Below are 14,620 nucleotides of genomic sequence, written 5' to 3'. Positions count from 1 at the left end.
TTGCTTCTCTTGCTCCCCAAGAGAAGCTCTGCAGAGTGGTCCAGCAGGTTGCTGCCATTGCCTGGGCACACTCCCAGTCTGGGACCCCAGTGTCTGACAGCTGCCCCCAACCCCAGAGGAAGCCCTCTACAGGTACGACTGGGCCTCGCCACATCCCTTATTCCCCTCCCCTACACATCCTTAAGAACGCCCTGTATCAGCAGTTCTCTCTTGCTGACCAAGGGCTTGACACTTTCTTTTGTGTTTATAATGTCTGAACAGTCTTGAGCCAATGCCACCTCCTCTAGGAGTCTTTCTTGATGACCTAATCAAAACAAATGGGTCTTCCCCCTGCTGCCTCACAAGACTGCAGTCTGTCTGCTTTTATGTCTGAGTCCCATCACCCTCCAGACTCATCCAGGGCAGGGATCCTAGCTTCCTCGTTCTTGGGTTCCTCCTCTGACCCCCTCCCGACTCTGACACACTGGGTCTTCCAGCAGAGCCAGTAGGAAGTAAGCCAAAGTGCCTGCTCCTCAGTTTCAGGTATGAATTTAACCGCAGTGCACAAAAGCTGCCTATGTCTGTCCCGGTGCCCATGGTGAGTGACTCTGGGATGACAGGAGAAGTGGAAGAGGTCATGTCACTGCCTCCCACTGCAGATTCCAGCTGGAAATGAGGATCAAGTCACCCATTTAGACACAGCACTTTTACCAGAACAGCTCAAGTCCAAACGGCTGCAAGTCTGTCCACACAAAGGAGGGTTTGTTCAGACCATTTACAACTGGAAGGTCTGCCCAGCCATAAGGGCCAAGCTCAGAACTAATGTCCTTCATCTCTGCACCTGCTGCCCTGCCCAGACCTGGTAAGGAACAGGTCCCAGGCCCCTCCAGGAAGGGGCAGTCAACTATAGACTTACAGTAGCCTTGCTTCAAGCTTCTCCAGCAACGCCTGCCCTGTGTCACAAAGTACCAATGCCAGAGGTGGAAGGGCTCTGAGCTTATCCAGTCCAGGCTCCAGGATACACCCAGGAGGCAAGGGAGGCCCAGAGCACGGTAGCTTGCCTGGGATCACACAGTCACGTCTCCCAACACGTGGCCCAGACTCTTCTCAGATGACAGGTGGCCACATTGCTGCCCTGGGCCCCCTCTCCCTTCCTGTGCTTCCTTCAAGGCCAGAGCAGGGCCCACCTGCCCAGTGTGTCTTCTAGGATCCCCTTTCTGGCTCCACCAGCATGCTGGCAAGCTCTTTCCTCTGCCCAGAATGCCCTCCTCACCCACTGGCCCTAACAAACTTCTATTCATCCTTCAAGGCCCAATTCAAATATCATCTTTGCTAAGACAACAATAATAATCACTCCTACTTGCCAAGTACCCATCCCCACTTGGTTACGGAAAACCAAAAAGTTAATGTTGATGCTATTTGTGGGGTGCTCCAAGTTCCCTAAGGGCAGGGACCTAACTCTGCAAGGCAGGGCAACAACGCTATATGCACACACAACTCGTACAGCTGAAAGTTTTACTAACTATGAAATCCTGTGCCAACAGAAGCTATCTGTGTTATCTCCGCATCTCCTCCCCATGACTCAGTTTCCCCACCTATGTAACTGATGAGCTTAAGGGTGCACATGACGTATGTGTGCTGCGCCTGGGCTGTGGCTGTGGCTTGTGACCGTCACTGTTCTTATTTGTGTCTCTTGCGCTTTCTTCAGTCTCCCTGTGGACCTTGCCTGTGGTCAGCTCTCATTACATATTTTTCCGGAATGAATGACTGTATTTAGTATTTAAGATATGGAGGAAGATGGGGTTAAAATCCAGAGGGCACATAAAGATTCAGAGTTAAATCTGATCATCAGAAGGGCTGCACTGTGGACTCTGAACCCCAAGGTGACTCAGCTGGGTGAGCGTGAAGAGCATCTGATCTCACGGGACACAGGGCAGTTTTCTGGAGGGGACTGGAAGTGAGGAAATTCCTGCCTGGGCAGTGGGCCTCTGTGCTGGACCGTGATCCCTGTCAGGGAACTGGTCAGGGAGATTCCCGAGAGCTGGACTTGGGACTGGTCTCTGGGGACAGCTGAGGGCACAAGCAGGGGCCCAGCCCATGACATCCACTTCTTCCTCCCACCAAAGGCAAGGGGACCAGGCAAGCCACTCCTGGAGCCTCAGTTCTACTGTGGAACAGGCTTCCAGAAGCCTATCTGTGGATAGCCTCCGACACCGGATCCAACTTCTGCAAATGTCACACAGAATAGATTTCCATCTGCCCGCAAGCAGCAAGGGCAGCCCCTCCTTGGACAAATGAGAGGAATAAGCCCAGAGAGGGGGAGTGGCCTGCCCAGGTCACATGGCCAATGAGAACATTTACTCAGAGGCCACCACAGGTCATCAGCGTCAGCTAAGCATCCAGTGCCCACTTGTCAACGCCTGCTGAGCTGCTTCAATGACAGGGTTTCCAGAGTGCAAAGAGGGTGGGTAGCTATCTATTACTGGCAACGATCACCACTCACGCCTTTGTTTAGATCCCCATAGACATTAATGGAGGTGGTCAAGGAGACCATCTCTGTCACCAAACAGTCCATGTGGCTGATGACTTCAGGTAACCTTGTCCTTCAGCCCAAGCCACCGACATGCCCTGGTGTGTTCTATCTATAAAGACACTGCGTCTCTGGGTGACTTCCCATGTCACTCTGGATTTTCAACCAAAACCGGTGGCCACAGCACAGTGCTAGCCAAGGCCGACTGAGGGCTCGTGCTGAGGAGAGTCCCTGGACCGCTGAGCCAGGGCGGGCTGGCAGCCAAGGCTCACCCTGGCGGCAGGACAAGGTCTCAGCCTCCTCACAGCTGGCCTTCCCGTCTGGGTTCCTCCAAGTCTGCTCCACAGAACCCTCACATTCCAGGTGATTCTGGTATACACTCCACTCTAAGAAACAACCACTGCCTAGACCCTGCCTTTCAGTGGGGCTCTGGTGTCTCCAATGGGCAAAAATTGATTCTTTGGGAAGCAAAAAAATTCACTCATTTTATACATAAAACATAGATATACAGAGAGTTTAAAGACATATTCAATATAGTTATGGTATTAGGGTTTCATTGGGGAGCAATTAGAGGAAACGTATCTAAAAGGCTCCTCCGGGGGATGATAATGAAAAAAATTATTGAGAAACACTGATCTAGACAAAGGAGCCATGACATTGAGCAGGAAGACACTTCTTAAGAATGGGAAAATGGTAAGAAGTGCTCCCGGCCCTGCCAGTGAGGAAAGAACCCCCCTTACAACTGCACCATCTGATTCATCCCTCTCTTAAAGCCGAAAGGCAGAGGGGCGGGCAGGTCCTTTCCTGGACATATCAGTCTGTGCCTGGTAAAGCAGAGACCATGAAAACAGCACCCATCCAGGCCCTGGGGCTGCCATGGAGGCTCACGAGGGCCTGACACAGCAGACGGAGCAGCGAGGGGAATGGGATCCGGCGGGAGTTGAGTGTGAGGAGGACAGAAGCCACCTGTGGCTTTCTGGTTTGCAACATGGAACCAACTAGCAGGAGGTTCCCTGTGCCTGGGAGCACGGAGTCCTAAGAAAGGGAACTCAGAGCAGAGAGCCACGGAAGAGCAGGCTGGCTTCGGGGCAGAGACAGTGGGGCATGAGAAAGGACACAGTAGGAAAGGGAGTAACAGCAGCTGATACCGGCAGCCTTGACCATGTGCCAAGCAGGTGCCAACCACTGGCCATGCTGCCTGGTGAGGTCGGCCATATTGTCATCACCAGCACATCAGGTCCGGGAGGGCAGGGGCCATGTCTGTCTTAGGCGGTGCCATATCCGCCAGGCTGGGCAGGAGCACGTACAGTAAATACGTGCAGATTAAACACTGCTCCACACGTAAGGGAAAGGACCACCAGAGGGCAAGTGACATATCCAAAGCACTGTGGCTCAGGAGCGGCGCAGCCAGGACCCAGCCCCAGCAAAGCCCACCTGCCTCACACCTGCAGGCATGCATACTCAGATCCCTGACAGGTGAGCTGTGGTCCCAGTGTGTCAGTAGATGGTGGAGGATCAAGAGGATAAGGTACCATCCTATCTTGGCCACTTTAAAGCCGACAGTGTGAACCTTGTGGCCAGTGGGGCATGTGGGGTTCTCTCTGGAAAGCAGCGCAGCCCCCGACTTGGCCCAGACTTCAGGCCGTGCCCACAGGAATCCCAAACACATGGGAGCCAAGGAGAAAACCACATTGGTCTGGCTCACGGGTGGAGCGGGGGACGGTGGGAAGTGAGGGAGAGGATGGGGGAGTGGAGCTTGATGAGAGGCTTGTCCCTTACCAATCCATCGCAGTTGCTGATGGCGACAGCTGCCCCTGGCATGCCCGTGACACCCCCGGTGTAGACACACTCTCTCCGCAAGGGCTGCCTGAACAGCTCCTGAAAATCCTCCTGCCACTCCACCGAGGCTCCCGGCACAACCAGCCGCCGGTTGGGCCACAGGTGTAAGTGCAGTTCCTCCCCGAACACAGTGACGTTGAAGTACAGGGAGGCGCGCCCCATCCTGCCAGGCTGCAGGGTCACGCCTTCAGGGCGCAGTGGGCTTCGAGCCACCCGCAGGCGACCGGAGTGTGACAGTGGTGAGGGCGGCCCGTCCCCCTTCACACTCCCTGCGGAGGCTGCCGCTGGTCCGGACACCACATGCGAGAGGAAGCGTCCCTGAGAATCTGTGCTGCAGGGCACTGTCACGCCATAGTCACTGAGTTTTCTTGAGAAGCGCAGCTCTGTTGGAAATAAAGAAAGAGTTACCCGATGGCTCGGCAGGTAAAGAATCAGCCTGCCATGCAGAAGACACGGGAGATGCAGGTTCAGTCCCTCGCTCAGGAAGATCCCCTGGAGAGGGGAATGGCTACCTACTCCAGTATTCTTGCCTGAAAAATCCCATGGACAGAGGAGCCTGGCAGGCACAGTCCATAGGGTTGCAAAGCTGGAAACCCCACGGGACAGGAAAGGATCTGCAACCTTGACTGTCACTTTGGAGGGACCCCCTTAGTCTACATTCATCCATTTCTCTCCCAGGGCTCCTTCAGCTCTTGCATCTCTGCACTCCGATGATTGGTGTTCAAGTTCATAAACTGCTAGACACAAATCGCTCGCAATAATCCCAGGTCTTTGTTACACTTAGCAGAGGAAAATAAATGATGCCAAACAGAATCCTGTCACTGTAGCAACAAACCTTCCAACTTTGGGCACTACAAAGGAAATTCCCCGAAAGCCCCTGGGCAAAGAGAGGGGTGGCCGGGTGTGCCCAAACTCCCCAGGGAACTGAAGTCACCAGCCCAGCCTGGGGTAGGGCCCTCCTCGCTGAGCTCCTGGAACACAGTTGGCAAAACAAACACACCTAGAAACTCAGGGCATCCTGGGCACGCGTCAAGGAGAAAAGAGGAGCTGGAGAGGGAAGGGAAGGAATACAAGTTCTACGTTTTTCCAAGTTTAGAAAGGGAAACTTTTTTAAGCAGCACAGTGGCTGCCGAAATTTCGACATGGCCCAGCCCCAAGCTGGGTAAATATAGATCTTCAAAAATAAAAGGAGACGCACGGGTGACCTGCCCACTCGGACTGAATTAAGTGTGAGGTCATGGCCCCATGCTCCAGGCTACATGCCAGCGGCCCGTCCTTACACAGCTCTCGCTAAGCCCAGCCAGGCCGGGCAGGAATGACAGCTCCCTGGCTTCCAGGCCGAGTGATTCATGGATAGGAGCTTGGGAGGAATTTTCATTTCCACACGGCTCTATCTCTTGCCTCCCAGCCCCCTTCACGGCACTGATAAAAACCTAGAAAATGATATGTCCTGAAAATCCCTCGTGCCCAAGGCAGTTAAGAGGAGGGGGGACAACAAACTCTCTCCTCTGGTTCTATCCAGCCCAGCAGAAGACCCTCAAGACTTCAGCCAGAGGGATCCTGTTTCGTACATGAACAGAGCTCAGACAAGCAGGCACTCTGCCGTGGAATGGCCAGAGCCCCCTCCCCATGCTCAGAGACACCAGAAGGGCACCCCATACTGCACGGGTGACGGTGGAGTGTGTCTGGTGTCTATGAGAGGGTGTCTGCAAGGCACAGGGTGACAATACTGGGGGAGAGAGATATATGTGTGTTTGTGCAGGAGTGTGAGTGCCTGGTGCTCACTTGACACACACCTACACGCACTTATCTGTACACACATGCATACAAGCTGGAGACAGAGAAGGCAGTGAAAGAGGAGAGAGAGGAGAGTGAGAAACACTGAGACAAAGAGACACACAGCCCCTCAGAAAAGGCTTCTATCCCTCAGTCCTCTCCTGGGGACTCTTCGGAGTCTCGCACTAGAAAAGGAGAGAGATCCCCGACAGCTTCGGCGGCACTGGAGAGAAGAAAAGAGAGCACAGCCAGAGTGTGCGCACAGCCTCCCCCCACTTCAACGCTGCGGGGCACCTCGGGCACCTCGGGCCATCCCGACCCTCGTGCATACCGAACCAGTGCGCCCCCGCGCACCCAACCCGCACGCACCTTCAGTCCCGCTGCCCGCGGCGGCGCAGAGCGCACAGTGCAAGAGCAACAGGCAGGACAGCCGTGCACAGAGAGGAGCCATGTGGCTGTGGGCCGGACGGGCGCCGAGCCCCAAGCTCTGGGCTGCAAGCGAGGCTGGGGCGCGATCCGGGCTCCGGCCGGCCTCCGCCTCCTCCGCCGCCGCCGACTCCCGCCCCGCAGCCTCCTGCCGCCCGATCCCGGCCCCCTGCGCGGCGCCGCCGCCTGGACCGCTGGCTCCGGGCGCCCGAGGCTGCCGGCGGGAGAGCGGAGCGACCGACGCGCCAGCGTCCCCAGTGCCAACTGCCGGCGGGTCGGTCCGCCAGCGCCTCGACGCTCCGGGACGCTCCGGGAGCCAGGCGAGGGGAGTATGGGGCGGGCCGGGGGTGGGCACACTAGCGGGGCGGGGCCGGGCGCGGGTCGGAGCAGGGGGCGCAGAGCGCCCGTGGGCGGGGCACAGGGCGCGGATCGGAAGTGCCACGCGGAGCCAGAGCTGGGGCTCCGGGCGCCCTGGGAGACTGTCCCCTCAGCCTCTTTGGCTCCCCCGGAGTGACGGCCCTTACTTTCCTAGGCTCCTCCGCCCCGCTTTACTTGCCGGTCCCCCTTACTTTACTTGTTTCCAGAGCGACTGGGCCGATGGGATGCCCACTGCCTTTGGATGGGAGATAGTGAACACCCCACCCCCACCCCCACCCCTCCCCGAGAGGGTCTCCTTTCTCTCCTAATGGTCTTGATGCCCCCAGTATTCTTCCACCCTTTGAATCTATCCATTTTGGAGTCTAGTCACCTGCCCCCAAGTACAGTGACTGATCTGTGTCCTAGTCCAGAGCAGGGCTGAGCCAGGTGGGCAGAGAGCCCTGCCTTTACAGTCAAACAGCCCTGATTGAAATCCTAGCTCTGCACCTCAGCTTCCTCATCTGTGAAATGGGTGTTAATTATAGCACATAGTTAGGTTTCAGTAAATGATAACCATCCTCTGCTTCCAAACTTACCACCCATGTACCCGCCAAACAGCCTTCCGTGGGAAAAAAATGAGTCTAAGAGATGAGAATGGGTGCTGGTTTTGCAATGTTGCTGAGACCAGTTCAGTAGTCAGGCAAAAAGCCCAACTCCTGCTTTCTTTCCTGCTCTACTCTATAAATGTGCTCCTAACAATTTGTAAATGCACTGTAAACCCAGAGATGGGAATTAGAGAAAGCAGTTTTGGGGTTTTTTTTGTTTTGTTTTTAAGAATTGCCAAATAAAAAAAATCTTTCTGTAAAGTATATAAAGACCCCTAATCTTTCTGCTTCTGAGCTCAGACATTTTGTTATAGGGCTTTCTTAAAGGGAGGCCAATGTGTGGATGGAAATTCTCTGACCTGACTTCTCTTGGGAATTTCTGGGTCCCCTGAAAGAGGACTTGGGTTCCTGCTGTTTTCTCCCCATATGCGGTTTCCTAATCTATACCCTCCCTGGGCTCTGAATATGTTCCTGCTTTGTGGGCAGAGAACTAGAAAACCCATCCTTACAGCTCCAGGACCTGACTCAGGGCCTCCTGAGAGGCAGCAGTCATGGAATGAATGAAATGACATCAGGATTTTGGAGGGCCAGTACATTTATGAAGCGGGTTCAGAGAGCTGAAATGACATGTCTCAGGTCACACAGCTCATTTGCAGCTGAGCTGGCATTAGAACCCAGAATCTAGTGCTGAGTGGGAGAGAGAGACAAGGGTAGGGGTCAGAAGACTGTTCTGGGCTAGACTCTGCCCAACACAAAGTGACCAAGGGCAAGTCATTTTTCTCTGTATTGCACTACCTCATCTGTCAAAGGTGAGGTCAAAGAGTGAAGATACTGGGAGCCACAGACGTAAACTCTGAAGTCCCGTGGAAATGCAAAATGTGTTCTATTCCACGCAACATCAGAGCATCTAGTTATTTGAAATGGCATTACCAAACTGATCTATATTAAGTCTGGGAAGAATAGAGTTCTCTTTCTCTTCTTTCTAGTTTTTTAAGATCTGTGAAGTCAAGGGCCAGAGTGTGGTTTTGTGTGTGAGGGCTGATGAAGCAAGAGTCTGAGGGGGACCCGTATGTTAATGGGAACTTGCCTGGAAAATCCCATGGACAGAGGAGCCTGGTAGGCTGCAGTCCATGGGGTCTCGAAGAGTCAGACATGACTGAGTGACTTCACTTTCACTTTTCACTTTCATGCATTGGAGAAGGAAATGGCAACCCACTCCAGTGTTCTTGCCTGGAGAATCCCAGGGACGGGGGAACCTGGTGGGCTGCCGTCTATGGGGTCGCACAGAGTTGGACATGACTGAAGCGACTTAGCAGCAGCAGCAGCAGGAGAGGCAGCGAAATGTCTCCATTCTGGCCCTCCACGAACTCAGCAGGGGAGCTCAGGATAAAATGGCCTGCCTCCCTTCTCGGGGGCTCAGTTTTCCTGGCTGCAGAGTGGGGGGCCCTGTGGTGACAGAAGGGAAAATTCATAGTATGGACAGATTGATAATTTTCTCCTTCTTTGAGGCCATCCCAGAGAAGCTTGCCTAGAAACCTCAGGGGCCCAGGTCTCCTCCCTGGATTCCACCCCCTACTTCCTGCCTTAGACTTGGTTAAGTCAAGAGGGAGAGACTACAGCTGGGACCCCAGCAGCCTGACTCATGAACTGTGGGCTGGGGCCTTCCCTGGAGCCAGTCTTGGCAAGCAGAGAGCAAAACCTCACCCTGGCTCTCTACCCCAACCCCCTTCCCTGGGGCTACAGTGGTTGCTTGTGTTGGCAAACAATGTATGTCCAAGCTATTTTCTAGTGAGGAAGCCTTTGTTGGGAAGAGGGGACATGGGAGCAGAGTGCAGAGTCTGGGCCAGAAGGTGGGGGAAATGGCTGGGTGGCCGGCCCTGTTTCTGGAGAAGATCAGAGCCAGAGCAAAGCAATCTACAGGCATCTGCTGGCACCCGCCAAGGAAGGCAAGTTCTGGGTCCCCAGCCTCTCACCTGAGATCCTACACGGGTGGGGAAATGACTTGGATGTTTCTCGTGCTCAGGGCCCTCCGACACTTGCTCAACACTCTTCCCGTCCAAGGCCCTTGTAGGGAAAGAGGAGATGCAAACAGCTTGCACTGCACAGTCAGCGACCCCCTGGAAGACGTGACAGGTGTGTGAGAAAGCCTGACAACCAGGGGAGACGGGGATGGCGAAGCGGCCTGTGGATGAAGGAGCAGGGCCACCTGTGAGCACCCCCTGGGGAGGAAGGCAGCCTGTTCTCCGAGCACAGACGAAACCCCAGAGCCTTGAGCTGGAGATGCCCAGAGACGGTCTCCAAGCCAGTGCCCCACCCTCTATTTCACAGGTGCCCTCTAGAGAGGCGGAGGGACCTGCCTCTACTCACCCAGCGAGAGCAAGAATGGACCCCTGGCTTCAGAACCCAGGTACCTGCTCACTCACGAGCAGAAGCACACCTCTCTCCTCCAGGCACCGGTTCTTTCCCTCCCCTGCTCCACCTTCCAAAGGGAAGAGAAAGTAGTCTGCAGTTGAGACAAAAAAAATCTCCACTCACAGGGGGAGTCACAGACGCCCCCTAAAACAGTAGGAGTCTCAGCCTGAGACAGGTCTCCGCAGCAAGAAGCCAGGAAGCCCCTGGGAGGGGGGCGGGGGGAGGGGGGACATGAGCAAGACACAGCGGTGGTGCAGTGTTGTCCCAGTTCAGGGGCACAGCAGGTGGCTGTCGACTGTTGAGTGCCAGCTGCTGTGCTTTAGATGTTACCCTGAAACACACACAGAGCATCCCTTTCTTATAACTCCTGGTGTGACCAGTGACCCGCTGGGCTCTGACACACTCAGGCGAGGAGAGAGGGAATCCTGCCCTAGTTCAGTGAGAGCCGCCACCATCCACCCAGTTAGGAAGCCCAACAGCCAGGCCACCCTAGTCACCAACTCGACTCCAAGCCCTATGGAATCTACTCCCAAGGACCCCCAAATACAGCAACTTCCATCTCAAATGTGCCCCCAAGCCCAGTAGGTCACTAGCAGCCCTACAGTGGCCACTGCTGTAAGTTCGTCCTAACAGATCCTTCTCCCCCCAGCTCTGCCCCCTGAAACCTCTACTCCAACTGCATCTGAGGACATATTTAAAACACACCATAGGTCATGTAACTGCCTCTGCTATAAACCTCCAGAGGTTCTCTTACTCTGGGGATGAAGACTAGACACCCTAACACAGCCTCCGAGGCGCTCTCTGCACAGGGTGGTCCAGCTGACCCTCCTGCCTCTATGTCCCCCCTAAGTTCAGATAGATATGATGGTTGCACAATTCCGTGCATATAATAAAAACGCTGAACTGTACACTTTGGAAGAATTAATTTTATGGCATGTGAATTATATCTCAAAATCTGTTTTAAAAAAGAAAGAAAGGAAATTTGGAGAGTTTAGTATTTCTCAGAATAATCATTCCAGGGGGAAACCCGAGACATATACGTTCACAGCCCTCCAGCCTGGCTCCAGGTATGCACCATGCTGGTCTTGCCTCAAGGCCTTTGCACAGGCTGTCTCCTCTGTCCTGGATGCTCTGTCCTGCCTCTGCCCAGACAATCCTTGCCATCACTGTCTGAAGCCTGTCCTGCCCTCCCAACTAGGTCACATCCCCTTGTGATGTGACCTTCACAGCACTTCTCATTGTTAAGTTTTACCTATTTTGTGTGATTCACAGATAACATCTGCTTCCTCCCTAGTTTATGAGTTCCACAGGGAGCAGGGAGCTCGCCTGGATTTTTTTCCATCTTGCATCCTCAGTGCCTGTCCTGTGTTTGGCACCTAATGGACCCTCAATAAATATTAAATAATCAAATGAAGGGGAGCTGGAGAAGGAACAGTTCATAGAAAATTTGGGGAGATATATATAAAAACTGGCTAGAACAGATAAATCTGTGTAGAGATACTACGTAGGTTATCTGCTGCCAGGGGTTGGGGAGGAAAACAATAGAGAGTGACTGCTAATGGCTATTTGGGACTTCCATCTAAATTCAGATAGAAATGATGGTCGCACAATTCCGTGAATATAATAAAAACACCGAATTGTACACTTTGGAAGAATGAATTTTATGGTGTGTGAATTATATCTCAATAAAGCTGTTTTAAAAAAGAAAGAAAGAAAATTTGGAGAGTTTAGTATTTCCCAGAATAATCATTCCGGGGGAAACCTGAGACATATACTCGCAAGTTCTGATTCTACCATCAACATGAAGGTCACTAGGCTCCAGGAAGGGATGGGAGAGAAGAGTTGCCTTTGTGTCTCCCCCAAGCCTTGAAAATATATTAAAAATAACAAAGTAGTCATCAAAGCTGCCACTTACTGACCAGACACTTTGCATACTAGCCTCCATTATCACAGCTGCCCTGGAGTCTATATCCTCAACCCCCTTGAAAACTATAACACATACAGGAAATTGCCATCTTCTCATTTTATAAAGCACTAAACTGAGGCCCAGGGAGCAAACATGATCTTTTCAAGTCACACAGCGAGATGACTCAGAAGCCAAATAACACCCCCAAGATTCCTGGTTCCTGGTCAGATGATTTTAGAGCATCACCACTCTAGGCTCCTCCCACCCTGGATGAGCCTTCTCTGGCCATTTATTATTGGTTCCCACCTCAGCCCAAAGGGAGGACAAACAAAAGTTTGAGTGTCTTCTTCCTGACACCTGAGATCCACTGTCCTGCCAAGAAGTTCTAGGCCAGTGATTCTCAAATCAGGGTTCCCCAGAGCAGCAGAAAAGGCATCACTTCAGAGTCCATCATCAGTGCAGATTCTCAGGCCCTGGACCTGTTCAATCAGAAGCTCAGAAGGTGGGCCCAGATGATCTGTGTTTTAACAAGTCCTTCAGGGGATTCTGAGGATCCTAGTGAAGAATCACTGTTGAGGGGATTCCCTGATGCTTCAGTAGCTAAGATGCCACACTCCCAATGCAGGGAACCCTGGTTCAACCCCAGGTCAGGGAACTAGATCCCACATGCCACAACTAAGACTTCAAATGCTACAGCTAAAAGATCTTGTGTGCTGCAACTAAGACTCGGCACTGCCCAATACATACATATATATACATACTATATATATATATATATATATATATATATACACACACACATGAGAAGACTCTTGAGAGTCCCCTAGACAGCAAGGAGATGCAACCAGTCAATCCAAAAGGAAATCAGTCCTGAATATTCATTGGAAGGACTGATGCTGAAGCTGAAGCTCCAGTACTTTAGCCACCCGATGCAAACAGCCATCTCATTGGAAAAGACCCTGATGATGGAAAAGATTGAAGGCAGGAGAAGAGGGCGACAGGGGATGAGATGGTTGGATGGCATCACCGATTCAATGGACATGAACTTGGACATTGAACTTGGACAAACCTGGGGAGATGGTGACGGACAGGGAAGCCTGGCATGCTGCAGCCCATGGTATCTCAAAGGATTGCTACAGTCCGTGGAATCACAGAGTTGGACACAACTGAGTGACTGAACAAGATATATGTGTGTGTGTCTGTGTGCATGCACGCACGCATGTGCGCACACGTGTGCTTAGTTGCTCGGTCATGTCTGACTCTTTGCAACCTCATAGACTGTAGCCCTCCAGGTTCCTCTGTCCATGGGGATTCTCCAGGCAAGAATATTGGAGTGAGTAACCTATCCCTTCTCCAGGGGATCTTTCCAACCCAGGGATCAAACCGGTGTCTCCTGCATTGCAGGCAGATTCTTTACCAGCTGAGCTACCAAGGAAGCCTATAGTCACGGTTGTAAGCAAAGCCTTGAAAATCAGGGCCAAATTGAGACTGAAAACAGACTCACTGAGGATTTGGGACCTGTTCCTTATAGAAGGCTGCCCCCCTTACCTCCCATCCCATCTCCAAAACCTGGGCTTGAGTTTATGTGACCTCTGAGTCCTGGGCAGAGCTCCAGGGCATCCAGAGGAACCAGACACCATGCCTTTTGCCCTTCCCCACATCACCTTCTCCTTTTATCCCCCAGCATTCCCTCTGCACATTTTTTGGCATATGTCTAATGACCATATCTAGGAGACCCGGATGGGTTAAGTTAAACACACTGATTTGTCATACATTACAGAGCAGCTGATACCCTTGAGACCAGCTGAACCATGAGATCAGTTAGAAACAATGCTGTTTGTGCCCTATATGTGGACGTTGTGTGGTTGTGGTTACTGTGTGCTGAGGGTTCACAGAGAAGAGCTCTCTCTGTCCTTGTAGGGAAGGATGCCAGAAAGGCCAGCTGTCCTTCAGTAACTCTGCTTCTGCCATTTCCGCTCCCAAAACTGGCAGTCTATGATTGAAATATTAGCATCCCATCCTTCTAGCCAAAGCCCAGTGCAGCCTGACATTGGCCCTTTGGGGTTCAAGAGAGGTAGGTCATAAGCAGGGACTGCTTCCATTTCCTGGAGCCACTTGTATCTGCTAGAAGGATTCAGAGTCTTGGCAAGGACCCACTTCTCACAAACCTTTCTTACAACCCAGGTGTCCCCTGAGATGCCATGGTGGCACCCTGCAGCAGAGAGGAGCCAAGCCTCCATTCTGTTCCCCTTTCTAGATCAGTGGAGTTACATGTAACAACAACAAAATTAAATATAGTTTAATTTATTACCCCACATAATATGGAATACTGAAGCAGGCACATTCTGGGCTGGTTAATCCGGCAACCCAACAGAACCATCCAATACCCAGTTCCTTCCTTTTTTTACTTTGCCAAGCCTGGCATTAATCTCATCCTCCGGCTTGTCCCCTCTTAGTCACAAGATAGCTGCTTTAGCGCCAGGAACATATGTTCACCAGATGCGATGATCACCAGAGGCAATGGAAGACAGAGTTCTTTCTTGTCCCAACTTTTTAAAAATTTAACTATGCAAATTTTCAAACATAGGCAGAAGAAGATAAAATAGTATGAAGATTCCCACCCTATTACCTATAACCCAGCTTCAATCATTATCAGCACATAGATGGTCTTGTTTTCTTTACTCCCTCCCTTCCACCCCCTAGAAGGTGGTTGGATCTCAGGCATAATCTCCCATTTAGTATCAGTAGTTAATATGATAAAGACTCTCTCTTCTTTTCTTCCAAGGAGCA

At 52.3% G+C, this 14,620-nt stretch overlaps 1 protein-coding gene across 7 annotated transcripts in view; it reads right to left on the bottom strand.

The window, feature by feature from the left end:
- ADAMTS14 (ADAM metallopeptidase with thrombospondin type 1 motif 14) overlaps positions 1 to 6,855 on the bottom strand; it is a 125,498-nt gene extending 118,643 nt beyond the window's left edge. For 3 of the 7 annotated variants that reach the window (XM_044942214.2, XR_006550828.2, XR_006641016.1), the window contains exons 1-2: positions 6,494 to 6,853; positions 4,289 to 4,731 (exon numbers count right to left, since the gene is read on the bottom strand). In XM_044942214.2, the coding sequence (XP_044798149.2) occupies positions 4,289 to 4,731; positions 6,494 to 6,575 (525 nt within the window). In that variant the 5' untranslated portion in view covers positions 6,576 to 6,853. Of the gene's footprint in view, positions 1 to 4,288; positions 4,732 to 6,493 lie in introns of all 7 variants that reach the window. The other 4 variants (XM_044942215.2, XR_006550832.2, XM_044942213.2 and 1 more) reach the window with 3 other exon arrangements.
- Between the last annotated feature and the right edge of the window lie 7,765 nt (positions 6,856 to 14,620).

This window comes from Bubalus bubalis, chromosome 4 (genome assembly GCF_019923935.1).
Source record: "Bubalus bubalis isolate 160015118507 breed Murrah chromosome 4, NDDB_SH_1, whole genome shotgun sequence".
Classification (NCBI taxonomy): Eukaryota; Metazoa; Chordata; class Mammalia; order Artiodactyla; family Bovidae; genus Bubalus; species Bubalus bubalis.
Note: the sequence above shows the minus strand (reverse complement) of the source record. Positions and strands in the feature narration are given on the sequence as shown.